This window comes from Penicillium hordei (assembly GCF_028827395.1).
Source record: "Penicillium hordei strain IBT 12815 chromosome Unknown utg000005l_segment0_segment0, whole genome shotgun sequence".
NCBI lineage: Eukaryota > Fungi > Ascomycota > Eurotiomycetes > Eurotiales > Aspergillaceae > Penicillium > Penicillium hordei.
Window position 1 is genome coordinate 2,510,839 of NW_026623146.1, and position 26,986 is coordinate 2,537,824.

The following is a 26,986-nucleotide window of genomic DNA, read 5'->3' on the forward strand; positions in this document are numbered from 1 at the left end:
CACCGCGAGTCACCGCACTCGTATTAATCACATGTGGGGTTTTCTCTCGTCAAACCACAACTCGCTGATTTGTTACTTTGTTACATATGTCTATGATCATGATCATTATATATATATAGTATATATATATGTTTATAAACTATATACATAAATATATAAATATCTACATATACTCTACTATATTATCTTATTTTCAAACTCGAGCCAAGCCAGTGCCCACCTTGGTCACTCGAGCCCCAATCAAGGTCAATCCGCCAAGCAAGATCGCAGATCCCATAAACATTTGGGCATACAGGTAGTCGCCATCATCACGAACAACTAGTTCACCAGCAATAGGAGACCCTATAAGGGCCGCCACTGCCACCACACTGAGAACCATGCCCATGCGTACACCGATCTTCTTCATATCAGTCGTGAGGGTGCTGAGGGTAGCTGGGAACAAGGATTGAATACCCGCAGCAAAGAGTCCATAAAATGTGGCAAATGTCCACAGCCCGGACATACCGTTGACTGCCGCCCAGCAGTAGCCAACCAGGGCCGTCGCAAAACTGAACGGGATCAGCAGGTTGAGAGGACCGGTGTACTGATCAGCAAGCAGGTTGGGGACCAATCGCCCGACCAATCCGACGCCATTCATGACCAGGAGTAAATCAATGGATCGATCGCTTGAAACACCGATGATGTTACGACTGAAACTGCCGATGTAGAAAAACCCAACATACAGGCCCCAGAAGTTCATGAACATGCCAATCGCGAACAGCAAGTAGGGCAGCTCGGTGAAGGCAGCCCACTCGACAATCGGACCACTCTTGCGTGGAGGAAGACGCTGCTTGAGGAACAGGACACACGGAGTCAGTGTGGCTACCGAGATAAAGCCCAACGTCCGTACGGTCCACCCATACCCGACCTGTGGCAGCATTTTCATGATAACGGCTGGGAAGACCAGACCCCCCGTGGCAGAACCAGACGCAACGATTCCGATAGCGATACCACGGTTCTTGGCGAAATAAGTCGAGACCAAAGCCAAGGTTGGACAGAACATGAGCCCACACCCGATTCCTTGGCCAACCCCCTGTGCCAGGAACAGCTGCCAGTACTTGGTGCAGAGCGAGGTCATGAAGATACTGAAGCATTCCAAGATAGCACCACAGGCTAGAGTAAATGTGAAATAGCCGGCATCGGTGGCCCTGCCGGAGAAAGTGCCAATAAAAAACAACAAAAAGATCTGGATACTCCCAACCCAAGAGATATCCGAAGGTGGATGTCCCAGTGTCTGGGAGTAATATGTCTGGAAGACACCAAAGCTATTGATGTAACCCCATGTATTGAAGATGACGAAGTGTGCGAGAGCAACCTGCGACCAAGCTTGAAATCCGCCGTCCGGGGGTGGGCCGAGATCTTTGCCAGATTCCCGAGTGCGCACCGCCGATAATGTGCGATTCAAGGCGCTGGTGTTGGTAGGTACGTGGGAAAGGTTGGGTTCATAACCAATGGTTGATTCTTCATCCGAGGAGTGGCGAGTTTGGCTTTGATCTATACTGTTCTTTTCGTCGGATTGTTCTTGACCATGTTCTTCGGTCATACTTGAGGGTGGGAGATCGGAGACCATATTAGAAGTTGACCTGATTTATCTCCCTAAGATGCCTTTCAAATGCAGGACTATAACAAAAGAATTTTCCAATGAGTCAAATCAAAGCGGAAAATTTCTTATAACGGAGATCGTTCCGACCGTCTTGCCTATTCGCAGAGATGGCCGCGCCCTTCGGATGGCATACGGGTCCACTTCCGACTAAGCATATCTGTTTATGTTCTATGTGTCGTATTTGATGTGGTTATGTGGTTATGTGGTATGTGATTTGCATAGATAGGATTTGATATCTGGTTTTATTAGTACAATCTTAGTCTTTTGTAGAGTTGGTATGGAATATATTAAGGTAGTGAAGTTGTAGTATATTCCAGCTATTCCTCATCTTACTCTCGCCCTTTTTCTAGATTGAATAATTTTTGATGTCTATATTATATGGCTATACTATATCTACTATACCTACTATATACTATTACCTATGTATATATCTTATATTGACCCCACACTCACTTGATATGGCGCAATCCCGGGGGTCCCCGCAAAATCGGTTGTCTCGGATAGTTACACATTCTATCTTGCATATATGGATATAAAACTTCAAGAAATTCAATAGCTATCTTTCTAACATGTACATACATGTGAGTCTATACAAAAAAATTGGCAAAGGACCTATCTTAAGGGAGTAAAAACAGGAGAGCATAAACCCAAGCCAAACAAGCTAAAACAATGGCAGAGGTAACGCTCGTATAACCTTTGAACCAGTTCAGAGTGTCTTCGATATGAGGGCTAATGGTCCTCTAGCAATAGATCAAACCATCATCGAGACCGTGTGGTGATAATTCCCAGCATGGCGAATCTGAAACGGATACCAAGGCCAGACTCCCCGGAGCATGGCGTATACTTGGCTGTGGCGGGTAATCATAGGTTTGTTGGTCCAGAATATGCAAATCTCAGTGATCTTGGTTGGAACTGCTAAAAAGCATCTGTATTGATCCAATAACATCGGCCGGTTCCAATAAGTGCCAGCTGGCATCGGTCTGCTTTGAGCTGGCACCTACCGTAACTGAGTAAACGTGGTCGCGTGGTAGATCAAATTTCTTGAGGGCTCGGAACATATCTAAATTGCATGTCAACCCACTGATTCAACACTGGCTAAGATGAGGTTTGTTTGTTTGTTTTTTTTACCTTCGTCAGTGAAGTCATCACCCAAGCATAAAATAAACTCCGGTGCCTTCCCTGGGGCCGTTCCATATTCGTTGACCAATCGAGTAGCAATAAATCCCTTGTTCACAAAGGTTGGTCGAACCTCTAGATTGGCCTTACCTGCCATGACCTCCACATCCCACCGTTTGGCAACGGTGTCCTCCAAGGCCTTTCGACACTCGCGAGCCTGGAACGCACCGTACTCTGGGTCTGCGCGACGATAATGCCAGGTCAATGCTACCCGTTTCCGTTCAATGAATGAACCTTGTGTTCGTTCTGTGTAATGTTGGAAAACGTCAACAACTTCCTTCTGCCATCCCATGTTGCTACTCTCGGCCAAATTCTCCCAATCCTCAGACCCGGGCTTTCGGATAAAACAACCATGCTCAGCACTCAATCCGAGCTCTGGGATATGGCCCATCCACTCGTCCAGGAAAGCCTGGTCCCGTCCACTAATGATCCACACGGCATTTCGTGGGTCGGCTGATAGGCTCTTCAGAGTACGGAGTACCCGATCTGAAGGAATGGCCGCCTGAGGATCCTTGACAATTGGCGTCAATGTACCGTCGTAGTCGAACATGAACAGTCGGCGGCGAGCCTTACGATACTGCTTCATAAGTTTTGCGCGATCGAGTGCAGGTGTAGCGACCGATTGGTCAAAGGACGAAAGGTTGGTCAGTAGGCGATTGAGGTACTGCCTGGACCAAATAGAAACTGTGTTGGTTACCACATGCTTGTAAAGCTTGAGATGTTGCTCCTTCCGCTGGTCGGCTGGCATATTCAATGCTTGATTGATCGCTCCAGCCACCCCAACCATATCCCATGGGTTGATGTGGATGGCACTGGGCAGGGTGCCCGCCGTTCCGGAGAATTCAGAAAGAATCAAAGGGCTGTGGTTGGTCTGCTGACAGACAATATATTCCAGACTCGTTGTGTTCATGCCATCTCGCACCGTAGTAATCAAGCCGACATCGGCAACACGCAACAGAGCGAAATACTCGCGCGGGGACAAGTATTGCGGATAGTACTGGACGGGCGAGAAACTCAAAGAGCCAAATCTTCCATTGATGGTCGAAACCAAATTGGATATTTGGCCAGCAATCTTGTTTTCCGGGTCTTCCTTCTCCTCTTCCACGCTAGTTGGACTCGTCACCTGGATGAGGACAACTTTGTCACGCCATTCCGGATAGCGCTCCAGGAAAATTTCGAATGCCTGTAGCTTCTGTGCGACGCCGCGAACACTGTCCAGCCGATCGCGGCCGACGATGATTTTCTTCCCAGCATAGAGCTTGCGAATACCCAACACAGTCTTCTCGATATCTGGAGCCCCAAAGGCGGCTTTTTGAATCGAACGTGCGTCGATACCAATGGGGAAGACATCTACTGCAACATGGGCCCCATAGGCATCAACCCCGGCAGAGTTCGACTCAAAGCCTAAAACACGCGTGCAGCACGAGGTAAAGTGTCGTGAGTAGGAAAACGTTTGAAATCCAATCATGTTGGCACCCAAGACTCCCTCTAGGATCTCCTTGCGCTTCGCAAGACACCGGACGAACTCGCTGCTGGGGAAAGGCGAATGTAAGAAGAATCCCACGTAAATATTCGGGATCCGTTGCCGCAGCAGGCTAGGGAGAAGGAATAGGTGATAATCATGAACCCAGATCACGTCTCCTTCTTGATATTCCTGCACGATGCGATCCGCAAACAACTGGTTCAGGCGCACATAGTCGGCCCACCACCGCCGCTCAGATCGGCCATCTGTCGGGCCATGTTGCTTGTAGTGAAGTAGAGGGTATAGCTCACGTTCGGCATAACGGCGCCATCTCCCTTGGTCTTTCAGCAGAATAGTCTCTTCTGGTTCTTCTGATGCATCCGACAACCACACAGGCAATACCCGGCCATGACGACACGAGCTCAATTGTTCATCGAGTCGCTCTCGGTCCTGTTGGGTGACACTAATCCCCTCCACCAATGGATGTGCGGGTGGTTTCTTGGTTCCATCCACAGGGACCGGCGCAGCAGCCTTGTTCAATTGTTGGTTAGCGACAAGGTTACTGGGGGTTAGAGGTGCCTTGACTGCAGAATTAGGATGTATTTGCTGCAAAGGTGATTTCACATCCACATCAGGCTCGACCTCTCCGGTCCAGCCTACTAATGTGTGTGACCAAGAAGTCTCATCCGATGCAAGATGTGCAAATGAATCGAACAGTGCCGAAGTACCGGAGCGCGACTTGAGCGTCTGTTATCCAGTCAGCCAATACCATCTTCCAAATAAAAAGAATCATCCACGTACCCAGTCTGACCCCGATCGAAAGTTGAGCTTGTATGGTATGCAGAAAGCGGCGCTGATGAGGCGGCCACTCAAATGAAGTCCCGGGTGTTGCGTGCGTGGATCGGTCTCAGGGGACATGGGAGAGTCTGAAATCAAGCTTAAGCGGCGCAACAAATCGATGCCGGATGATGCTCTCCCTGCAGTCTGCACCGGCTGGGGCTTGGTCTCGGACGAGTCGGTAGTTACAGCTTTGGTCCCGGGGAGATTGTCAAAGTATGAAGGGGCCTCGTTCGACATCTTCTCTAGACTAGGTGTCGCATTTGTCGCTTCGGTATATGCTTCATTTTTGAGAGCCTTTAATCCAGGTCCAACGAGGACAGGGTTTGGCTGGTCATCGGGTACCCGCGCGGGGCTCTCTGGTTCGGACATGACGAGCAGCCGAATAGCGCTTATATGACGGGAAGATCGAGGCTGAGATCCGGTGTATTTCAATTAGACTGCGGGAGTTAGGCTGCAATTGTCACACGCACCAACATCCGGGGAAACCTTGGACATCGGCGGGTTGGAAATGAGGAGATGATCAAGAGTACATACCTCGGGGGGTTAGGACTGAGTGGATAAGCAAAGTTCGGGAGCGGGAAATGGACTATCGAAAGAAAGCCATGGACGATGTAAGGAAGATAAGGAAATCAAAAACAGACAGACTATAGGTAAAGGAAGGAGGAACAGGAGATAGTAAGGATGGAGGGGCAAGCGGTGAAGTGAGGTTGTCTTATCGAGAGTTATCGAGTTATCGAAGGAAATGACCTGGGGGAACCAATTAGACCACCTTAAGGTGAGATCTTCCAAGTTCACAGATTCATGCAATATTAATATAGAAACTGTTTTTAAGACAAAGGTAGAGGGAGAGTATGGAAGGGGAATTTGTGGATATTTCCTCAGTGCTACGTCATGTATGCATTTCTTTTTCTTTCTATATCGTATATATATTGTATAACTATATTGTGAAGTAGCACTTTCATGTACCTTTGATCTATATGAAACATTTGGTACATTTGAATATACTGGGATAGATGTAGAATATTATATACAGTATATTTATGTAGTGTATAAATGTAAAAAACTGATCTTGCAATGCAACTGTCAATACCCCTTTGTCACATGGCCTTTTATGCCTGAGGCATCAAATCATCGAATAAAGTCCGAAAATAATCTTGGGACGCTGCATGCATCCTCGGCATGGTGACAACCACTCCGGTGTTCTCTTTTGTTCTCTTTAAATGTCCTAGTACTGTTATGCAGCTTTCGAGCCTATCTTTACGCATTCGTCCCTCTCGCCTCTTTCGCCCATTCCATAGCTCCGTTGCGGCAGCCAAGACTCCCGATGTCTTTGCCAACAGCCTCCGAAAGACACTAGAAGCCCATCGGTCCACCAATCGGTCTCGTTTGATCCGCAAAATTTACCCCATTGATGATCCTGCGGGACTCTGGCGACCTGAGATCCCACATGAGAGTCGCGCCGACTACCAACCACCCGCGGAACCAGCGCTACCGAACTCAACCCCCGATCCGGCGTCTAAAAGACGCCAGAAAAAGCGCAAAAGTTATGTGAATATATCACCTCACAAATCACTCATTAATTGCCACGGAGAAGATGCGATTCAACCTGCAGGAACAGGTCGTCCGGCACAAGGTCCATGGCTGAGAAATTTGGAGCTGCCTCGCGCCAATGCCGAGATCACCCTGGATGCAGAAATTCGAGCATTGGATCAATACCTGGCCCCAAGAGCCCAGGAACAAGATCGCGTAGAGAAGCTCAGGATAGAGGTAGCTTCACTTCTCAAAGCAGTGGTCCCGCATGCCCCAAGAGTGATTGGATCCCACTGCACGGGTCTTGTACTGGCGCACTCCGACCTTGACTTTATACTACCATATGAAGACCTTCCTAGATCACTAAAACGTGATCGAAGACCGAGCCCGACGCGGCCTCAGATCCAAGATGCTCACATCCGCCTCCTGCGTCAAGTCCAAAGAGCTCTACAGCACACCGATACATTCGGCGACCATGTCAAACTATCTGATAAACGAAACCCCTCTCTATCCGCTCGCCACCGGCCGACTGGACTGTTGTTAGAATTCTATTGTGGCGAGGGTATCCCTGCGATCACGGAGTATTTGCAAGATTATCAGGCCGAATATCCTGCCCTGCGACCGCTGTACGCAGTAACACGCACATTGCTAGAGGCGCGTGGCCTTTTTGGCTCGCCGCAGGCGAGCATTGGACCAGATGCGCTAGCTATGCTCATTGTGGCATTCCTGAAGATGAACCATGGCCGGTTCCCCGGGCCCAATAACTTGGGTAATCAGTTCCTTGCTCTTCTACGGTTCTATGGTACTCAGGTTGACCTCCAGTCTGTCGGGGTCGCCGTAGATCCTCCGGGACTTTTCGGCGCAGACATGTTACCTGTAGCTTCCGATGCTGGTGAACCTGCCCACCAGCGCGGTCAACGTTCGCTGATCAGTGGCAAGCGGACTGCTGCGGCGAAGCGGAATATGATTGTTGCGCAACGATTATGCATACAAGACCCTACCCATTACATGAATGATCTAGGCCGGTCGTGTACTCGGACTTTCGAGTTGCAGAGTGCATTTGCAGCTGCGCATCAGCAGCTTCATCACGCGTGCGATGAATGGGCAAGTGATGGAAATATTAAGAGTTCAAGTGTCCTTGCCACTACTCTACAGGCTAATTTTGATGGGTTAGAGAACGTGCGCAATCAACTCGCGTACCTCTAGTTGAAGGAATGTATAATCTGGCGGTAGACTGAGCAAATCAGCTGTCAATCGAATTAATATATCCCTATCCGTCTCATCAACATATGTAGAAATTGCCTGAGGCGGCAGGTACTTGCATACGGAGTACTTCGTCTATAGTTTTGGCGTCGGATTCTCTTTGTGGTTACTGAACAAAGAAACACCTTGATCTCGTTGTCCCCTTAGTTTTACTCATAAAGCAAGACTGTTTCAATTTCCTCTTATGAGTTTCTTCTTTCTAAATTCGACAGCAAAACGTAAAAACAACGCTGAAGACTACATTTTCACTCGGTGCCCAGGTGCGCCTATTTGATTACTAAGTCTATTTGACGCGAACGCGACACGACCTCGGGACTATCAGTTCGTGGGGTGGCCGAAAACCGTCACAATCAGCTAAGACTGACGAGTCTGCTCGCCATGCTAGCTACTGGCTTTGTTTGATAACTATTTCTTCAAATGCCATCCCGCAAGCGCGTGCAAGTGTCTCCGGACTTCGACGAGGAAAGCGATGGGTCCAGCCAGCCAGCCATGAGTTCCTCGGTACGTTTTCAGCAAAGCATGAGTTTAAGCAGAGCTAACAGTTACAGAGAAAACGACAGCGGACAGATTCAGAGAGCTCAGCGAACTCGGAATCTCCAACCCCTTCTAGCGCTGTTACCAATGCCGCCGATTCACTTCTAGCCGTCAACGACGATGCGCTTCTCGACGACGAGGACGAGCTAGAGCTCCGTCAGACTCAGATCATACAAGAAAAATACTCGCATCTGATCGACGAAGCCAACGTGCCCGCCGAACATGGGATTCTTGAACGCGTTGAGTGCTACAATTTCATGTGCCATGACCACTTCTACGTAGAGTTGGGCCCTTTGATCAACTTCATTGTTGGAAAGAACGGCAGCGGCAAGAGTGCAATCCTGACAGCGATCACCCTTTGTCTAGGTGGCAAAGCCTCGGCGACAAATCGTGGCCAAAGCCTTAAGAATTTCATCAAAGAAGGCAAAGAAAATAGCACGATCATCGTTCGCATCAAGAATCAAGGCGACGGTGCCTATTTGTCAGACGATTTTGGGAAAACCATTATTGTCGAGCGTCACTTCTCTCGAAGCGGCACCAGTGGGTTCAAGATCAAGTCAGAGAATGGGCGCATCGTCTCGACTAAAAAGGGCGACCTGGATGCTATCACCGACTACTTTTCTCTGCAGATCGAAAACCCTATGAACGTACTCTCTCAAGATATGGCCCGTCAATTCTTGAGTACATCAAGCCCAGCTGAGAAGTATAAATTCTTTGTCAAAGGCGTCCAGTTGGAACAGCTTGATAACGACTACCGGCTGGTGGAGGAATCCCTCGACTCAATCGAAGAAAAGCTCAGAACATCGTCCCAAGACGTACAGGTCCTCCAAAACCGAAAGGAACTGGCTAAGAAAAAGCTCGACATTTCCGACCAGCACGATTCTTTGAGAAGACGGATCAGAAATATCCGAGGCCAAATGGCTTGGGCTCAAGTTGAAGAGCAAGAAAGAGTCAGTCCCAACCTACCGCCTTTTTGACGATTGGCTGACAAGACAGATGGAAACCTCACTCACCGAACAAATCGCCGAGGCAGATCGAAGAATTGCCGAAGCCGAGTCTCGCCTCACTCGGTTTGATGCTGCCTTTGATGGGGTCGCCGCGGAGGAAACAGCCGCAAGTGAACATTCCTGGAGAGCTGCGGTGGCAGTGAATGAAGCCCAAGATGAACGGGACAAAATAAAAGAAAAATTGGACGCTGAGATGGCCGGCCGGCATGATCTACAAGTACGTCCTTCCAGTCAGCGTGAGATACCTTTACTGACTGTTTTGTATAGGCGGAACAACGCCAGATTAGAGACTACCTCAAAGCGGCCCAGTCGAGAATCCAGGAAACCCAGCAAAAAGTCGACGATGAGAATCAGCGTCTTGCTGATGTGAGCGATGGCGGCTACGCTCGAAAACAAGAAGAGTGTGAACAAGCCGCCAATGATGCTTCTGCTGCCCAAAGGGAATACGAGGAGCATCGGCAAGATGCCGCTCGCTTACGCGAAGATGTCGAAACCGCCGAGAGAAATTTTACCGAAGCAAAAGGTCCTCTCGAGCAAAAGAAAAACGAGATCAGTCAAGCGGAGCAACAACTTGGTAATCTCACCAGAGAAGGGGGATCGAGGCAGTCCGGTTTTAATTTTAAAATGCCTGCACTGCTCAAAGCAATTGAGGAGGAAAAATCTTGGGAGTCGGCCCCTGTCGGTCCCATCGGCTACCATGTCACTTTGCTCGAACCAAAGTGGTCGTCCATTTTGGAAAGAGTGTTTGGTGGTACACTGGCCAGTTTCATTGTTTCTTCCAAAAATGACATGAAGCTTCTTTTCGATATCATGCGACGAGTTCAGTGGTGAGTTTGACCAGAGGTTCATGTTGAAACTGAAGCTGACCTAACAGCAATTGTCCAATCTTCATCGGCTCTGGTGGCCATTTGGACACCTCAGCACACGAACCAGACTCCCAATATAAAACTGTGTTACGCACACTTCAGGTACCCACCCTCACCCCTTGCACAAGTTATAGGATACGCTGACCTTTCAGATCGATAACGAATTGGTGCGGCGACAACTGATCATCAACCATGGGATTGAACAAATGTTGTTGATCGAGGACGTAAAAGAAGCCTCCGCTGTACTATTCGACGGTACACGACCAAGGAATGTTAAGCGTTGTTACTCCATCGATCCAAAAGATCGACGTCGGGGACTCCATCTTTCATACAGTCGAGCCGGAGAACCGAGTCAGGCTCCTGTTATGGGATGGACCGATGGCCCGCGCATGAAATCCGATGTGGCCTTGCAAATCAAGTAAGTGATCCCTTTTCCTTTGAATTTGTGACGCTGGCTAATAGCTCTAGCGCACAACGTGATATTATTGCCGACCTCAAACGTCAACAGAAAGACATCGAACAGTCATTGGTAACTGCCCAGTCACGCATCATGGCCTGCAAACAGGCACTGGTCCAACACGGAAGAACCGAGCAAGATCTGCAAATTCAAATGCAAAGAATGGAAGATCATGCCGAGGGACTCAGAGACGCCTTGGACAAAGAAAACGCCGAGGATGGACGCATTGACGCCCTTCAAGCTGCATTGAAAGAAGCTGAAGATGAGAAGCAGCTCAATGAGGGGTCATACCAAGATAGTGAGGCAGCCATGAAAGCGATGTTGCAGACTCTCAAAGAAATTCGGCGGGAACTCTCCGCCAAAGACGCTGAACTTAGGACCCTCCGAGAGAAACTACAAGTTGCTGAAAGCGAGCAAAATCTTGTGAAAGCAAAACAAGCAAAAATCCTTGACGAGAAGAACGAAGCTGTGAGACTTGTTGACGAAGATAAACAGACCAAGGCTGCCATCGAGACGAGAAAGGAGGTGGTAAAAGCACGGGTTATTGAATACAATGAAAAAGCCAACTTGGTTTCTTCTCGAGTCCCAGTGGATGAAGGAGAAACACCCGGCAGCCTCGACAAAAAGCTTGATAAACTAAGCCGTGATCTGAATCGTTACAACTTGGAGTATGTCTCTTGCAGATTACTGTTTGACACAAAACTGACAGTCAATAGGTTGGGAAGTTCTCGAGAGGAAATTGCTGCTGAGGCAACAAGGACTGCAGCAACCTATGATCGAGCCTTGCAGCAACTTGAACAATTTTCGGCCTTGAGTCAGGTAATTACCCTTTGTGTTATTTCTTTTGGTTTCTTTGGTCTCTTTGGCCTGGTCTAACATTTGTTTAGGCCCTGAAAGATACCCTCCAGAACCGTAAGAAGAGATGGGAGATCTTCAGATCCCACATCTCGTCTCGGGCCAAAGCTCAATTCACCTATCTCTTGAGTGAAAGAAGTTTCCGTGGTCGGCTTTTGGCGGACCATACCAACAAGCTTCTGGATCTACAAGTAAGCCCGTTCACAAAAGCATTGGAGGAAATGGGCTGATGGATGCTAACTACTGTCTAGGTTGAGCCTGATATTACCAAAGATGATAGCACCGGGAGGGGTGCAAAGACACTGTCCGGTGGAGAAAAGTCGTTCTCGCAAGTTTGTCTGTTGTTGTCTCTCTGGGAAGCCATGGGATCTCCAATCCGTTGTCTTGATGAATTGTAAGTTTTCTTCACATTTTGATTTGTTAACCTGCTAACTTTACCAAGTGATGTGTATATGGATCATATCAACCGAAAGATGGCGATTGACATGCTTGTAAGTGCCACTTCTCCTTCCTAAGGATCATCCCTGACTGCTAACTGTCCTAGATGGTTGCCGCTAGACGGTCTATCGGGCGACAGTTCATCCTGATCACACCTGGTAGCAAGACTGATATCACCATCTCTGCGGATGTCAGGGTGAAGGAGTTGGCAGAGCCGGAGCGTGGCCAAACGACACTAACCTTCCGGCACTGAGATCACCAACTGTCCGTTAAATTTTATTCGTAGCGAAATACCCTGGAAGAAATGCCATGTTTGAAATTCTTTTTTTAAGAGAATCTGCCCATGTGTGTACCCCGTACAAAGTAGTAAATAATAGTGGAGTGGCACGTGACCATACTCAGTGGAACGTTTAGCTTCACTCTTTACCTCAAACCTCTTCGCTCCCCGCCATCATAATCTCAACCTCTCCTACCACTTTTTTTTTCTCTTTCTCTCTCTCTCTCTCTTGTCAACAAAACTGGTGTATACCATTCTTTATCCTCTGAACTCTCCTAGCTTTGGTATCAGAGATCTTTCTTGGTTCCACACAGAAGCCTCATTTCATTGAATCATTGAATACCCGATCTCCCGTCCCCTACAACCTAACTTTATTGGTTTTGACGAACTTCCCTCTCCTCTCCTCATATTTCCATCTCAAACCTCTTCTGAAATCTTCCTACTTCCAACTTCCGCGCACATCCTTTCACACACACCCTTGATCGCAAACAAAATCGGTCACCTCACTTGCTTCCCAACTCCTTAGCACTTTATCGTCACAATGGCCGACGCGCTTGCTGCACAACTCGGCAATACTAAGCTGTAAGTCAATCGGGTTTTTTGGGAGGCTGAAACAAATCTGACTTGACCAGGGAAGCAACCTCAGAGCAAAGACTGCAGGACACATTGAATCTCCCCCCCAAAGATGCTCGTCCACAAACTGAGGTGGGTGTTCTATTAGTGTCGTCAATTCCTGAAATACTGACTCTGAATAGGATGTCACTGCCACGAAAGGCCTCGAGTTCGAGGACTTCTATATCAAACGTGAACTCATGATGGGCATTTTTGAGGCTGGATTTGAAAAGCCCTCCCCTATCCAAGAAGAGACGATACCAGTTGCCCTCACAGGCAGAGACATCTTGGCCCGAGCTAAGAACGGCACTGGAAAGACCGCTGCCTTTGTTATCCCCACCCTCGAGCGCATCAACCCCAAAAGTACAAAGACCCAAGCCTTGATCTTAGTCCCCACACGAGAGCTCGCCCTCCAGACATCACAGGTCTGCAAGACCCTAGGCAAACATCTCGGTATCAACGTCATGGTTACCACCGGTGGAACTGGGTTGATGGATGACATTATCCGGTTGAATGACCCTGTTCATATTCTTGTGGGAACCCCCGGACGAGTACTGGATTTGGCTAGCAAAGGTGTCGCCGACTTGGCCGAATGCCCGACATTTGTGATGGATGAAGCAGACAAGTTGCTGTCTCCCGAGTTCACCCCTGTCATTGAGCAACTTATGTCCTTCCACCCCAAGGATCGCCAGGTCATGCTCTTCAGTGCCACTTTCCCTTTGATTGTCAAGTCATTCAAGGATAAGCACATGCGCAACCCTTACGAGATCAACCTTATGGACGAACTTACCCTACGTGGTATCACCCAGTACTATGCTTTCGTCGAGGAAAAACAGAAGGTTCATTGCTTGAACACTCTCTTCTCCAAACTTCAGATCAACCAGTCGATCATTTTCTGCAACTCTACCAACCGAGTTGAGCTTCTAGCCAAGAAGATCACCGAACTCGGCTATTCGTGCTTTTACTCTCATGCTCGGATGCTTCAGCAGCACCGTAACCGAGTCTTCCATGACTTCCGCAATGGCGTATGTCGCAACTTGGTTTGCTCTGACCTATTGACTCGCGGTATCGATATTCAAGCAGTCAACGTTGTAATCAACTTTGATTTCCCGAAGAATGCGGAGACCTATCTTCACCGTATCGGTCGTTCGGGTCGTTTCGGACACTTGGGTCTCGCCATTAACCTCATCAACTGGGAAGATCGGTTCAATCTGTACAAGATTGAGCAAGAACTAGGCACTGAAATCCAGCCCATCCCTCAAAATATCGACAAGAAGCTTTATGTCTATGATTCTCCCGAGAACATCCCTCGGCCCATCTCCAACCCTCCACCTCAGACTGGAGCTGGATCCGTGAACATGAACGGAGACCGTCAACCTCGTCGGAACAACCACAATGGCCAACCGCATAGCCAACAGCATGGTCAACAGCAGGGCCAACAGCAGAGTCAACAGCATGGCGGGCAGCACGGCCAATACTACAATAATCGGGGACGTGGTTCTTACCGTGGTCGTGGACAAGGTCAACGTCGTGGGGCACAAAATGACGCCAACCGGATCACCTTTGGTCAACCAAACCCGGGTCAACCTCAGGCACCCATCTCTTAGGCCGAAACACGCCTGAAAAACACGTTTTCATATCGCTGCGCTTTGGTTTCCTCGATTCTCTCATTCTATTCCGCTCTATCTTTGAGATCTTGCCGGGCCATCCTGGCATTGATTATCCGGTCATAATGATACGGGAGTGCAATGTATCATATGTCTTTTCCGTCCCGGTCCCTTGTCCTATGAGTTGGATCCTCGAGGAAAATGCATTTCCGGCGCCTACGCTTTTCGTTTTTCCGAGGCTGTATTCTGTGTTTTGGGGATTTGCAAGGCAAATGGCGTTCCACAGGACAAACGCCTGATGCGATTCTCTTTTTTTTCCCCCCGGGGGGGCTCTTTTTTTATTGTCTCTACGCTACGAGTGATGATCTCACCCTTTACCAACTTGCTGTTGGCAGCCTGAAGTCCTCCCACCACTACCATGCTTACCCCCATTCCTGTCTACACTCACTTTGTGTGATTGCCGTTAGAGACACGGTGAACACCACTCTCTCACCCTCAAAAAAACCAGAAAAAAAGAAGAAAAAAATGGAGGAGCACTAGTTGCTTAACGGATCTAAGTAGATTCAGCTAGTGAATTGACAATAACCCTCCAATTTATTCCACTGTAATAGGTTGTAGGATTTTGAATTAACCCAATGCAGTCTTCATACATCATGTATATATATGAATGAGTTGTGTAAATGGCCTGGTCTCTGTAGCTGATTCTATACTTAATCCAACGTCGGGCTGCGGTATTGGCACGTGCCGAAGGCCGTATATCGCTGGATCTCCGAGGTTCGGCGACTACAATTCCTCCAAACTACCAGAAGGAAAATGGCGACGGTGAGTAAGGATCAAAAGGCAAAGGTTTGTTCTCCAATCAAATAATATTCTGTTTGAAGCTCACCAATAAATAGCCCAGCGCCCTTCGCTCCATCATTGCGGGGTCCACTGCCGGAGCCGTGGAGATTGGTAAAGAGCTCAATGACCCCCTGCCAGACCACCAGCTAACCGTATACTACAGCGATCACATACCCGGCCGAATGTATGACTCTTCGAATGTCTTGCAACAATTGTTGCTAATTCTATGCAGTTGCGAAGACCCGGACTCAACTCAATCGCCAGCTTACCCAAGGCCAAAAGCTACCATGGCCACCGTTCGGAAGCCAGTGGTATGCAGGATGTACAACACTGATTATCGGCAACTCACTCAAGGCTGGAATTCGTGCGTCTACCTCCCACAATTGTACGGGCCGTCACTGATACATACTAGGATTCGTCGCTTTCGATGCTATAAAATCGGTTCTCCAAGATGAGAACGGCAAGATCTCAGGGCCAAGGACGGTTGTTGCTGGATTTGGTGCTGGATTCACCGAGTCCCTTTTTGCCGTCACTCCCTTTGAAAGCATTAAGACTCAATTGTAAGTTCCCATCCTATTTCTGGCGGGCTCTACTGACCAAACTATAGGATCGACGACCGGAAGTCCGCCAACCCTCGGATGCGTGGTTTCTTGCACGGTAGCAAGCTCATTTTCAAGGAAAGAGGTGTCAAGGGCTTCTTCCAAGGCTTTGTGCCCACTACCGCAAGACAGGCCGCCAACTCGGCAACCCGATTCACAGCCTACACAACATTGAAGCAGTTTGCAGAGGGTTATACGGCGCCAGGCGAAAAGCTGGGCACTGCAGCCACCTTTGGGATTGGTGGAATTGCAGGGCTCATCACTGTGTAAGACATGGTCCCTGAAGAAGATGAAAGGGGAAAAAAACAAAAAACAAATCCAAACTAACATGAATCAGTTATGTGACTCAACCATTGGACACAGTCAAGACACGGTTAATATCCCCACATGCTAATGAAAGAGAGAGAGAGAGAAATGAGGTACTAACGATATCAGAATGCAATCACTCGAGGCCAGCAAGCATTACAAGAACAGCATTGTTTGCGCAACAAGAATCGTCAAGGATGAAGGTATCTTTACTTTGTGGTCGGGCGCTATGCCGCGACTTGCGAGATTGATCATGAGTGGAGGAATCGTGTTCACCATGTTTGTGACCGACCCCAAGTCATACTATGAAAGATGCTAACTGCTGGATAGGTACGAGAAGGCTATGGATGGACTGGATATCTTGGATCCGGAGCGAAAATATTTGTAGAACATAGACTGGGGCCTCAACGGAATACATGGTATATCTTTTGTACATGAAAAGAATGACTCTGCTATTTACTCTTTGCTTTTGCCATGTCCTCGGCAACCATGGCCTCAACTTCACTATTAGCCATCCAGGTCCGCACACTGTCCATCACAGTGTCCAAACCATCACCGCCATCAAGGATACCATCCAGATTGTGGATAGTGATGCCTGTGCGATGGTCGGTACAGCGACTTTGACCAAAATTGTAGGTTCGAATCTTGTCGCCTCGACCCATTTTGGCCACACCACCCAGTATACCTCGTCTGAGTTGCATAAGCTCTTGCTCGCGGGCTTCTTGCCGGGCTTCGGCCAGCTTTGCCCGAAGCATCTGCCACGCCTTTCTCCGGTTGGCCTGCTGGGATCTTTCGTCTTGCATGGAGACGACCGTATGCGTGGGGATATGGGTCAATCGAATAGCGGACTCGGTTTTGTTGACGTGTTGGCCACCAGCACCTCCAGCCCTCATCTTTTCAACGCGCACCTCTTGCGGGTCAATATAGTAATCGCTGTTTGGATCTTCAAAGTTTAGGGCACTATCCATCTCACTACCGTCCTCTGGGAAACTCGGCAAGACCATTACGCTGACGGCGCTGGTATGGGTACGACCCTTGGTCTCGGTTGCAGGTACTCTCTGTACCCTATGTACCCCCGATTCGGTCCGTAATATATCGTATGCACCATTGGCTTCAATTTCAATTACCGCTTCACTGAGCCGGTCGTCGGACGGGCCGACCTCTGTGTCCTGCTTCAATATTGTTGGGCGGAGGCCCTTTCGGGAGCAAAAGGCAACGTACATCCGTAACATTTCAAAAGCGAACAAGCCTGCTTCATCTCCGCCTGCGCCAGGTCTGATTTCGAGCAAGCAAGGAAGGTCTGCAAATGGATGTCGCGGAACGAGAGCCTTCTTCAGTCGGTCTGATATTGTAGGCAAGGCATCGCGACTGCTCTCAAGGTCTTCTGTTGCTAAAGACCGGAGTTCGGCATCGGTGTTGGGATCAGTTAGTAGAGACTTGAGCTCGACAATAGACTAGCGGTATTAGTAGGGCTCCAATGGAGGTCTCCAAGGCGCATACATCGTTGGCATTGACCCATTCTTTCAAGATATTTGCAATCGGTGCTAATTCCCCGGCTCGCTTGGCGGTTTTTGCGTCAAAGGACTCTCCCAGTCGTTCTGCAAGCTTTGTATGTTCAGCTGCAAGTAGACGTGCTCTGGTTAAAAGAGCTGGAGACAAGGCAGAATTGGATGCTGCAGTTCGCGATTAGCATTGATCGGAGAGTAACCAAGCTAGCCTTACTGGTGTGTACACCTCGCAAAGGCGACAGTTTCAGACCAAGCCTAGGCCGCAATATACTTTGACATATTGACTTGGCGAGCATACTTCGAGTCAGAGTAATGAAGAGAACCCAAAATTCGGATCGAAAGCAATTGGAGATAATTCGATGTCACATGACGGTAACGGAACAATACGAGGCGTAAAGGCCACGGAGTATGACTTCGAGTTCCTTGTCTACAACATTGTTCTTTGCGCTTTTACACTTCTTTTTTCTTTTTTGGATTATGTCCCTCTTCTTGTACTCCTAGGGAGACTCATTCTGCACCAAATCCCTCGTTTTACACCTCCCCATTACTACATCGTTACTGCGTCGCATCCCCCCCCAAGATGCTCGTTTCCTTGGAATCACTCACGGCCTTTCTAGCTTGTCTCTCAGCTGGATACGCCCTTCAAATCCCCTCAGATACACCTCTTTCTGAATTAATCTCTTCTGCCAAAGCCCACCTCGCGCAGGGCTCACCCCGAGATGCTGTGGTATACTTCGACGCCGCCGTCACGCGTGACCCAACCAACTATATCACTATCTTCCAGCGGGGCGCGGCTTATCTGTCCATCGGCAAAAACTCACAAGCCTCGAGTGACTTTGATCGAGTTCTAGAGCTCAAGCCGGACTTCGAGGGCGCTCTTCTACAGCGATCCCGTTTGAACGCACGCTCCGCGCATTGGCAAGAGGCCTTGCAAGATCTCGAGCGGGCCGGGAAAAAATCAACGGATGATTACAAGGAATTAGAAGCCGCACGGGATGCGGCGACCTTGGCTCTCAATGCCGAAAAGCAGGGCGCCTGGGATACGTGTGTCTCGGAGGCAAATGTGGCCATCCTAAAGGCAAATACGGCACTGTCTCTGCGACAGGCTCGAGCCCATTGTCACTTCGAAAAAGGCGAGACGGAAGAAGGGCTTAGTGATTTGGCACATGTTTTGCAAATGTCCCCGAGCTTGGTCGAACCTCACCTGCAAATGTCTTCCATGCTGTTCTACTCTATAGGAGACAGTGACCGTGGCCTTGCTCAAATCCGTAAATGTCTTCATGCTGATCCCGACTCAAAACCGTGCAACCATCTCTATCGACGTGAACGGAAGCTCGCCAAACAGCTAGAAAAATTACATACTGCCCTGGGGGCACGCAAATTCAGCAATGCAGCAAATCTCATGGTCGGCGATAGTGAATCCACTGGTCTGATTGCAGACGTCAAGGCCGATGCTGAAGAAGCAAGACAGGCTAACCATATTCATCGCCTGGCACCCGATAATCTTTACACATTCCTGGTCGAGAAGACCTGCGAGGCTTACCGTGAAGTGAGTACCCACCGTCATATGGTCATATGGCTTGGTTTTTCTGTCACTAACATACCCAGATGCGTATGATCAAAAAGGCTGGTCCTTACTGCGCCGAAGCTCTACAGCTTGTTCCTCACTCGCTTGCCGGGCTCCTGTATAAAGCCCAGATCGCTTTGGACGAGGATCGATTCGAGGACGCCATGCGTACGCTCGAATCGGCCAAGGAACACCACCCCAGTTCCCAAGAGGCACAATCTCTCCAACAAAAGGCTCAGGCCTTACTCAGGCGTTCCAAACAGAAAGATTACTATAAAGTCCTTGGTATTAGCCGTGATGCGGATGATCGGACGATCAAGCGCGCGTATCGCCAGCTAGTCAAGCAACATCACCCTGATAAGGCCAACGCCCAGGGTGTAAGCAAGGAGGAAGCAGAGAAAAGGATGGCGGCCATCAATGAAGCCTACGAGGTTTTATCCGACTCCGAACTCCGGACACGGTTTGACAACGGCGACGATCCCAATGATCCTGAATCGCAACAACGGGGCAGTCCATTCCAAGGCAACCCATTCGGTGGGGGTGGTCAACAGTTCTTCTTCCAACAGGGTGGTCCACAATTCCAGGGAGGGTTCAAATTCCCTGGTGGATTCCGCTGATCGAATTGTCTTTTGCTGTGTGAAACACATACCAAGGTGTTCTTGGAGTCTCTCGATATAGAAAATGGATTGTTTTTGTAAACTCAGAAGAACTCATTCTATTTTGATTTTTGACTCGAAATATCAAAGGCGTATGTAAAACAAAACGAGAGAAAAGTGTCTGAATTCCAGTCTCATCCTCGTGGAGCATCCGTTAATGGCACGTAGCTCACCTGGAAGACTTTCTCCTTGTGAATAGATCCATCTTCCTTTTTATCCACCACCCAGATATATTGACCACCACTGGGACTATCCACGGCACCCTCATCGCCTTCCGATTCCACTGGGATGAAAAGTCTCCCAGGAGCACGCAACTGATCCACCAGCGTTGGATGAAGCCTGTCGGCCGCGGCGCCAACGTGGATGGCGTCGTACGGTGCACCTTCTTTCCATCCAAGGCGTCCATCACCGGTGATAAACTTGACAATGGTGGATGCCTGGAACTCACTACCTTTCTTAGACTTGTCCATGTTGGTACGAGCCATTTCTGTCAGCTCGGGGATATGGTCAATACCAATCACCTGTCCCTGAGCGTTGCCGGATGGGCTAGTCACCAGATTGGCAAGGACGTGGGTCAAGTATCCTGAACCAGATCCAATATCCAACACTCGAGCACCTGGTTTTAGATGATCAATCAGATACTCACATGCATAGCCATGCATGTGCGGTGCTGATATGGTGGCCCCATATCCAAGGGGTTGAGGCGAGTCCGAATACGGCCGTGATGGAGCATAATGGGCTCGATCAACCTTGCTCATATGTTAGAAAGGACTTTGAACCAGATAATCCTCAGTAGAGCTCACTCCTATCATGGCATCTTTCACACGCTCATTGTGGATCAGTCCAGCCTTGAATAGGTTCTCAATCAACTCGGTGTTGGTGGATCCAGAACAATACCACGCCATGGTCATAGACCGTGCTTTACTGATGCTAAATTTTGGTTTGATGTGCAGACTAAGCATGAACTGAAGGGTGGGGGAGGTGGGGGGGGGGATGTTGGATGGGGTGAAGGAGGTATCCGGTTGATTACATAGTATGTACATATGTGTGACTCTCATTTCTAGGATGTTATATATAAATGACGCCATGATATTCGTATTCCCTACACGTGACACATATCAGTTTTCTTGTTAAATCTGTGTCTAATATGATAGATACATGGGTTTAAAAAAATAGTCCTGTAATTCGTAATTCCAAATATATCAGAAGCGAGTACAATTATCAATTATATACAATTATATACTTCTGTAGAATGGCAGGTCAGAGTCACGTGAAGATGCATATCAAAACACCACCTTGGAGTGGTCCGAGATGGACTAATCGCGACTAATCGCGTCGACTAAGCGTGTGGACACAATCGCCGTGGGAGACAGCTGCACCTCTAGGGCACCATGGACCCCTCTAGGATCCCTCACATACCTTTCAATTGATACCCTCTCCCGCCTCAGTGTGGACTTCAAAATGGCGGAACCAAACCCTGCTGTCCATGCCACCGTGGATCTGATGATCCTCGACTACCTGGTCTGTCTGTGTATCAGCGGGATCATAGAAGCAATCCACCAAGCTAGGCCAACCGAAGATATTGAATGGTCTGCGCTCTTGGTTGAACGTAAGCATCAGAACTTCCCAGCAACAGATCATCCATACTGACTACAGCTCTAGAATTCCACCGGCGGCTTCTCGGTCATCGTCTCGAAGGCCCCTTACCCTGGGACCTGGACTTCAAATTGCGCATCTTCTACTTGTCCAATCAATTTCTCCACTGGGACCCCCCCAAAGATCGCGACCTCGGTCACTTTGTGCCCCTGTCTGATATCGCAGTTCAATTCATGGACTTCTGTCACTCTGCAGTCGCCCACGTATCCCGGAGACGCTGGTTTGACCTTGGTGCCCACCTCATGGTTCATGCGATCCTGGAAGAACAAGTGCGCTTCCCAGACCAGCTTCGCAGATTCTGCAACTGGAGAACAAACGACAGTGAACTTGATATATGGTGGGAGGTTAGCCGTACCATGTTCCTGGAGTACATGCCACCCCCATTTGGTACTGCGGATCCAATGAGCCGAGAAGAGCTCGATGAGGGGTGGCCTCTTCAATGGCTACAGCATCGTTACGTCGATTTTTTCGAGGATCTCATGGAGGTCTTGGATGCGCCCCTTCTTCTTCAGCTGGAGCGTGGTCAACTGGAAGGCTTGACCTGGGAGGAGACACAGTGGATTCGAAACTATTGTGGAATTTAATATTCCTATCCAAAGGATACAAGAACATGCCCTTCTGTGTGCTTGTTGAATGTGTATAATGATACCAATCCAAGCAGCCACACGAGAGAGAGCCAACGCCGTGGATCACAAGTTGTCTAAAGCCCAAATATCACATGTACACTAATTCGATCTCCATATTGATAGTTCAATCTCAATCAATTTTCAACAGCCGATGAAGATTGAAAGCGGTACACACATAACAGAAGAATAGTATAGTAGAATAGTAGAATAGTACTTAGAGCCCACAACAAGACCTGTCCTTGACATGGCATTTATATCTTGGAATATAATAATTTACAAAGGGCGCAAGGCCGCTCCAGGTACGAGAACATAGATAATAAAAGGCGCGTGACAAAACACTCATGCTACTTAGCCAAGCAGCATGCGCCGGGGGTCCTCAATGTACTCCTTGACCTGTGATGGGATTAGTGATTGATTCAGGCGGACGAGGAGGTAGACATACCTTGACAAGGAAAGTAACGGCCTCGCGACCATCCAGGAGACGGTGATCGTAGGTGAGGGCCAAATACATCATCTAGAAACATCAGTAAAACCGAAGAAAAAAGTGACTGGATTGTCTATACGTACGGGACGGATTTCGACCTTTCCGTTTACAGCGACAGGCTTGTCCTTAATGGCGTGGAGACCCAAGACAGCTAGATACAATTAGATGCGAACCCTAAAGATAGTACGGGAGAACTGACCTGTTTGGGGAACGTTGATGATTGGTGTACCCATCAGCGAGCCGAAGACACCACCCTGGGACAAGTTAGCTGTGTTATTCTTGAATACACAAAGACAGGGGGAAACATACGTTGCTGATGGTGAAGGTACCGCCGGCCATGTCCTCAATGGTCAACTTGTTGTCACGAGCCTATCACAGGTCAGTAAACTGGACATCCGCCTTCCAGAAGAACAACTACTCACCTTCTTTCCGAGATCGGCAATGGCCTTCTCGATTCCAACAAGATCCTTGCCTTCAGTGTTACGGACAACAGGGGTGACAAGTCCCTTCTCGGTGGCGACTGCAACGCTGATGTCAACGTAGTCGCGGTAGACGATGGTGTCACCGCCGTTAGGACCCTCAATGGAAGCGTTGACAGCGGGGATATCCTTCATGGCAAGCACACAGGCACGGGAGAAGGCGCTCATGAAACCAAGCTTCACACCGGTCTTCTTGAGCACATCGTCCTTGTACAGCTTCCGGAACTCCATCAGCGACGACATGTCAACCTCGTTGAAAGTGGTAAGAGAAGCGGCGGTGTTCTGGGACTGCTTCAGGCGCTCGGCAATACGCAGACGCATACGGTTCATTTTGACCTAAACCAAAATTAGCTTGAAGTCAAGGTCAAAGATCTATTGACGGTCAACATACTCGGCGTTCCTCACGGCCACCAAGAGCTGGCTGTTCAGCAGCTTGGGGCTTGGACTCCGCCTTGGGAGCCTGCTTGGGGGGCGCAGCCTTCTTAGGTTCGGGCTCCTTGGGTTTTTCGGTCTCGGCGGGGGCGGGCGAAGCATCCTTCTTGGGTTCAGACTGCTTGGGTTCGGGCTCCTTGGGCTTCTCGGCACCCTCGTCCTTCTTTCCACCTTCGGGAGCGCCGCCAAGCTCGATCTTGACGAGATCCTGGCCGACAGTAACGGTATCTTCCTCACTCACGAGGAACTCCTTGATGGTACCAGACTCCGAGGCATTAACCGAAACATCAATCTAATAACAAAATATGTCAGCGACAGAACTAGTCGTGAGAGGTGGGGACAGAGTTGTTGGTATTTACCTTGTCTGTTTCAATTGTCGCAATCTCCTCGTCGCGCTCGACAAAATCGCCAACCTCTATACCAGAATGAGCAAATGTCAAATGTTCAACCACGGCTAAAGCACCATACGTTTTGAGAACTGCTTGAGGGTGCCCTCTGTAATCGACTCAGCCATACTGGGGACCTTGATGATGGAGTCGGCTAAGCACTATTAGCAATTGACCAACAAGTCTGCTTAAGGAAAGTGATTACCATAGGTGCGAAGTTGGTGGCCTCCTAGGGGAGCAAGATTGAGTCGCGAGACATTGATGCTGAAGGGTTGTATGAGCTAAAATTGCGACGGATGGTAATGACATGGATACTTACCCGGAGGCAGAGACCTGCAGCAAACCCGAAGCTGAGCGAGCTGAAGTCTTCCGCGTGATGGTAGACAATCCCTTGATATTGCGGAACTGGCTTGATGCCCGAGGAGCGGTTTTGGCTACAGCCGAGAAGCGCTGGCCCGAGAGACGCGCAATAGAGATTCGGGAAGCCATGATGAATTAAAGCAAAATTTACGCAGCTAGGGAAAAACCAAACCGGGTTTGTAAGAGGGGAAAAATGCTCCAACTCTAAAAATTAGAGGAAGCAAAGAAGATGAAGCTCGGATTAGATCGGAATTCAAAGGTAAACCGGGCACCCTTCCGGCAGAGACAGACTATTCTTCTTACAATACGGCGACCGGGAGAGACCATTTAAGCAGTTTTGTGGTACGGGGACCGGCAGTGATCATTTGAGCAGGTTTATGCCGAACGAATTAGGAAGCCCAGAATAGTCAACCTGACGACATTGAAACCCTCAACCCCGATCCATTGTCCACCAGGAACCCTAACAATCTCCAAGGTTGTCATTTCTGCTTGATAGACCTGTGTTATCAACACGCACTCTTTTTTTATTTCCTTTCTCCTCTTCCAGCTGGCCGGAATTGGACCCGGGACAAAACTTGTGCACAATGTCCACCTCCGCTGTTAAGTGAGTAGGCTGATGTCTCTCTAGTGGACTGTTCACTGATCTACTATAGGTCGCTCTACCGGCGCTCTCTGAAACTGTCTCTTGACTGGGCTGTCCACCGGCAGATCTGGCGTGGACAAGCAGTCTATATCCGATCCCTTTTCGAAGCCAACAAGGACGTCCGCGATCCTCGCCAGCAACAGGTATGCGACACTAAAATCCATGATTGGCAAACCTGACACATGTTCTAGGTTTTGCTGCGCGAGACAGAGAAGCTCTTGGTAACCTGGAAGCACCCCGACCCATACCGGGCACCTACTGCGCCCGGCGGCAACAAATGGGAGCGTAACCTGCCGGCCCCAATCCTGCCATGTACGTTTACATCCACATGCAACCTTTTTGGATTTGCACTAACCATGAAACAATATAGATGCCCAACCTCCCGGTGCACACTAAGTCAAATCACCATCGCAAAAGACAATATGAGGATTGGGCCAATTGCAAACATGAACTATGCAATATAAAGTATGCGTCTTTCCTGCAGGTGTAGAGTACCCGAAACAGAATCGAGAATCAAGAAATCCGTTTTTTTCAATGTAAAATAGCCACCGCAAGAGCGACAAGTTCACAAGAATACCATTTATTTGTACATGTTTACATCAAGTACGAAAGGCAAGTTGGTAGATTTTAACACTTGAAAGACCTGGGGTTTTCATTGATTTGGGCTCATGCCCAGGGCTAGTATCCGAAAGTTGAAATCCCTCAAGCGAGTTAAGGTCGTCGGTATCATTCCATGTCCGTAGACATAATGTACAACCAGGAAATTGATGGAAAAAAAAGAGAAAACGCAGAGCCATAACGTGCCCGTCCCATAACCCCATTATCGTGTCAAAGAACCAATCCGCGCCGGAAAAGAAAACAAACAACCCGCGAAAAAAGAGAGAACCCTACAGCTCCTGGCTGCCCTTGCCGGCCTTAGGAGTCTTCTTAGGAAGAAGGTCTGGAAATAAGATTAGTATGTTACAATGAAAACCGGCAGTTGATGAGATAACGTACTCTGGTGGATGTTGGGGAGAACACCACCCTGGGCAATGGTGACGTGGCCCAGGAGCTTGTTCAGCTCCTCATCGTTGCGGATAGCAAGCTGGAGGTGACGGGGGATGATACGGGTCTTCTTGTTGTCACGGGCGGCGTTTCCAGCCAATTCGAGAATCTCAGCAGCGAGGTACTCAAGAACGGCAGCGAGGTAAACGGGAGCACCGGCACCGACACGCTGAGCGTAGTTGCCCTTGCGGAGCAGACGGTGGACACGGCCAACGGGGAAGGCCAAACCAGCCTTGGAGGAACGGCTGAATATGCTGATGTCAGTATGAAACGTATATATATAGGACGCGAAATACAAATAACTTACGACTGCGCGTTCTTGCTGCCGCTAGCCTTGCCGCCGGACTTTCCGCCAGTCATTTTGATGGTTTGTTTTGGAAAAAGGGGGAAGTTGTTTTTGGTGGAAAGAGAAGAGAGTTGTTTGAAGGTAGAGAGCTTGAGTTATGGTGTAAAGTCGCAAGAGCAGGTGGGAGAGCGTGTGGAAGCGGAGGACCTTTATAAGGACGCGGTGAGGGTGACGTTGGGGCAGCATCAATGGGCCCTCCAGATCACGGTCTCGCTTAGATGATGCAGCCAATGATCAATCAGATCAGACATTCCGCTTTGGGAATGGTGTGGTAATATAACTTCCTTACCATACCTGACAATCAGCTGAGCGTGGTTATACCCCACCTTTACCACCTTAAGACGCGTCAATGTCGGGTTAATCATACAGATCATACCAGGACATTACCGTATTGAAATTCGGCCTCCTTTGCACCCCCCTCCAGGATCAACTGGCCTTTGGAACACGAGTATAAAGATGCTCTCTCCCCTCGTCACCGCGTCTCTCTA

At 48.9% G+C, this 26,986-nt stretch overlaps 13 protein-coding genes across 13 annotated transcripts; 7 read left to right on the forward strand and 6 right to left on the reverse strand.

Annotated features, from left to right (window-relative positions):
• Positions 1–193: 193 nt before the first annotated feature.
• On the reverse strand, positions 194–1,582 carry N7537_009904 (putative MFS monocarboxylate transporter; the record flags this gene model as incomplete). The annotated part of the gene is made up of 1 exon (XM_056900958.1): positions 194–1,582. The coding sequence occupies one exon, from the start codon at positions 1,580–1,582 to the stop codon at positions 194–196; it is 1,389 nt and encodes a 462-aa protein (XP_056749626.1).
• Positions 1,583–2,535: 953 nt separating this feature from the next.
• On the reverse strand, positions 2,536–5,489 carry orlA (putative alpha,alpha-trehalose-phosphate synthase subunit Tps2; the record flags this gene model as incomplete). The annotated part of the gene is made up of 3 exons (XM_056900959.1): positions 2,536–2,702; positions 2,771–5,027; positions 5,082–5,489. 3 exons carry the CDS (start codon positions 5,487–5,489, stop codon positions 2,536–2,538), a joined length of 2,832 nt encoding a protein of 943 aa, XP_056749627.1.
• An 867-nt stretch (positions 5,490–6,356) lies between these two features.
• N7537_009906 (uncharacterized protein) lies at positions 6,357–7,856 on the forward strand (the record flags this gene model as incomplete). Its single annotated transcript, XM_056900960.1, has 1 exon — positions 6,357–7,856. The coding sequence occupies one exon, from the start codon at positions 6,357–6,359 to the stop codon at positions 7,854–7,856; it is 1,500 nt and encodes a 499-aa protein (XP_056749628.1).
• Positions 7,857–8,330: 474 nt separating this feature from the next.
• On the forward strand, positions 8,331–12,323 carry N7537_009907 (DNA repair protein SMC6; the record flags this gene model as incomplete). The annotated part of the gene is made up of 12 exons (XM_056900961.1): positions 8,331–8,414; positions 8,462–9,397; positions 9,444–9,671; positions 9,722–10,281; positions 10,329–10,422; positions 10,473–10,738; positions 10,789–11,445; positions 11,494–11,596; positions 11,665–11,823; positions 11,884–12,026; positions 12,075–12,123; positions 12,177–12,323. 12 exons carry the CDS (start codon positions 8,331–8,333, stop codon positions 12,321–12,323), a joined length of 3,426 nt encoding a protein of 1,141 aa, XP_056749629.1.
• Positions 12,324–12,888: 565 nt separating this feature from the next.
• dhh1 (DExD/H-box ATP-dependent RNA helicase DHH1) lies at positions 12,889–14,566 on the forward strand (the record flags this gene model as incomplete). The annotated part of the gene is made up of 3 exons (XM_056900962.1): positions 12,889–12,929; positions 12,980–13,052; positions 13,103–14,566. The coding sequence occupies 3 exons, from the start codon at positions 12,889–12,891 to the stop codon at positions 14,564–14,566; spliced, it is 1,578 nt and encodes a 525-aa protein (XP_056749630.1).
• Positions 14,567–15,379: 813 nt separating this feature from the next.
• On the forward strand, positions 15,380–16,699 carry N7537_009909 (putative mitochondrial tricarboxylate transporter (Ctp); the record flags this gene model as incomplete). Its single annotated transcript, XM_056900963.1, has 9 exons — positions 15,380–15,412; positions 15,463–15,517; positions 15,570–15,590; positions 15,639–15,770; positions 15,819–15,966; positions 16,014–16,271; positions 16,343–16,378; positions 16,441–16,590; positions 16,642–16,699. The coding sequence occupies 9 exons, from the start codon at positions 15,380–15,382 to the stop codon at positions 16,697–16,699; spliced, it is 891 nt and encodes a 296-aa protein (XP_056749631.1).
• Positions 16,700–16,763: 64 nt separating this feature from the next.
• Positions 16,764–18,115, reverse strand: N7537_009910 (putative mitochondrial translation release factor (RF-1); the record flags this gene model as incomplete). The annotated part of the gene is made up of 3 exons (XM_056900964.1): positions 16,764–17,765; positions 17,812–17,984; positions 18,034–18,115. 3 exons carry the CDS (start codon positions 18,113–18,115, stop codon positions 16,764–16,766), a joined length of 1,257 nt encoding a protein of 418 aa, XP_056749632.1.
• Positions 18,116–18,399: 284 nt separating this feature from the next.
• On the forward strand, positions 18,400–20,003 carry N7537_009911 (DnaJ and TPR domain protein; the record flags this gene model as incomplete). Its single annotated transcript, XM_056900965.1, has 2 exons — positions 18,400–19,368; positions 19,428–20,003. The coding sequence occupies 2 exons, from the start codon at positions 18,400–18,402 to the stop codon at positions 20,001–20,003; spliced, it is 1,545 nt and encodes a 514-aa protein (XP_056749633.1).
• Positions 20,004–20,176: 173 nt separating this feature from the next.
• Positions 20,177–21,004, reverse strand: N7537_009912 (protein-L-isoaspartate O-methyltransferase; the record flags this gene model as incomplete). The annotated part of the gene is made up of 2 exons (XM_056900966.1): positions 20,177–20,791; positions 20,846–21,004. The coding sequence occupies 2 exons, from the start codon at positions 21,002–21,004 to the stop codon at positions 20,177–20,179; spliced, it is 774 nt and encodes a 257-aa protein (XP_056749634.1).
• A 499-nt stretch (positions 21,005–21,503) lies between these two features.
• Positions 21,504–22,282, forward strand: N7537_009913 (uncharacterized protein; the record flags this gene model as incomplete). Its single annotated transcript, XM_056900967.1, has 2 exons — positions 21,504–21,651; positions 21,705–22,282. 2 exons carry the CDS (start codon positions 21,504–21,506, stop codon positions 22,280–22,282), a joined length of 726 nt encoding a protein of 241 aa, XP_056749635.1.
• Positions 22,283–22,534: 252 nt separating this feature from the next.
• N7537_009914 (uncharacterized protein) lies at positions 22,535–24,594 on the reverse strand (the record flags this gene model as incomplete). Its single annotated transcript, XM_056900968.1, has 11 exons — positions 22,535–22,717; positions 22,767–22,838; positions 22,892–22,959; positions 23,008–23,062; positions 23,118–23,177; positions 23,231–23,623; positions 23,679–24,011; positions 24,079–24,134; positions 24,188–24,259; positions 24,311–24,369; positions 24,425–24,594. The coding sequence occupies 11 exons, from the start codon at positions 24,592–24,594 to the stop codon at positions 22,673–22,675; spliced, it is 1,383 nt and encodes a 460-aa protein (XP_056749636.1). The 3' UTR covers positions 22,535–22,672.
• Positions 24,595–25,006: 412 nt separating this feature from the next.
• N7537_009915 (NADH dehydrogenase [ubiquinone] 1 beta subcomplex subunit 9) lies at positions 25,007–25,610 on the forward strand. The gene is made up of 4 exons (XM_056900969.1): positions 25,007–25,069; positions 25,119–25,251; positions 25,300–25,420; positions 25,479–25,610. Exons 1-4 carry the CDS (start codon positions 25,050–25,052, stop codon positions 25,502–25,504), a joined length of 300 nt encoding a protein of 99 aa, XP_056749637.1. The 5' UTR covers positions 25,007–25,049; the 3' UTR covers positions 25,505–25,610.
• A 385-nt stretch (positions 25,611–25,995) lies between these two features.
• On the reverse strand, positions 25,996–26,512 carry N7537_009916 (histone H2A; the record flags this gene model as incomplete). The annotated part of the gene is made up of 3 exons (XM_056900970.1): positions 25,996–26,048; positions 26,105–26,397; positions 26,460–26,512. 3 exons carry the CDS (start codon positions 26,510–26,512, stop codon positions 25,996–25,998), a joined length of 399 nt encoding a protein of 132 aa, XP_056749638.1.
• Positions 26,513–26,986: the final 474 nt, after the last annotated feature.

What these genes read in the sequence shown, in the direction of transcription:
- N7537_009915 (XM_056900969.1), top strand. Translation starts at nt 25,050, where the DNA reads ATGTCCACCTCCGCTGTTAA. An exon ending in GCGATCCTCGCCAGCAACAG is followed by an intron (nt 25,252 to 25,299) that starts GTATGCGACACT and finishes CACATGTTCTAG; the next exon opens with GTTTTGCTGCGCGAGACAGA. An exon ending in GCCGGCCCCAATCCTGCCAT is followed by an intron (nt 25,421 to 25,478) that starts GTACGTTTACAT and finishes GAAACAATATAG; the next exon opens with ATGCCCAACCTCCCGGTGCA.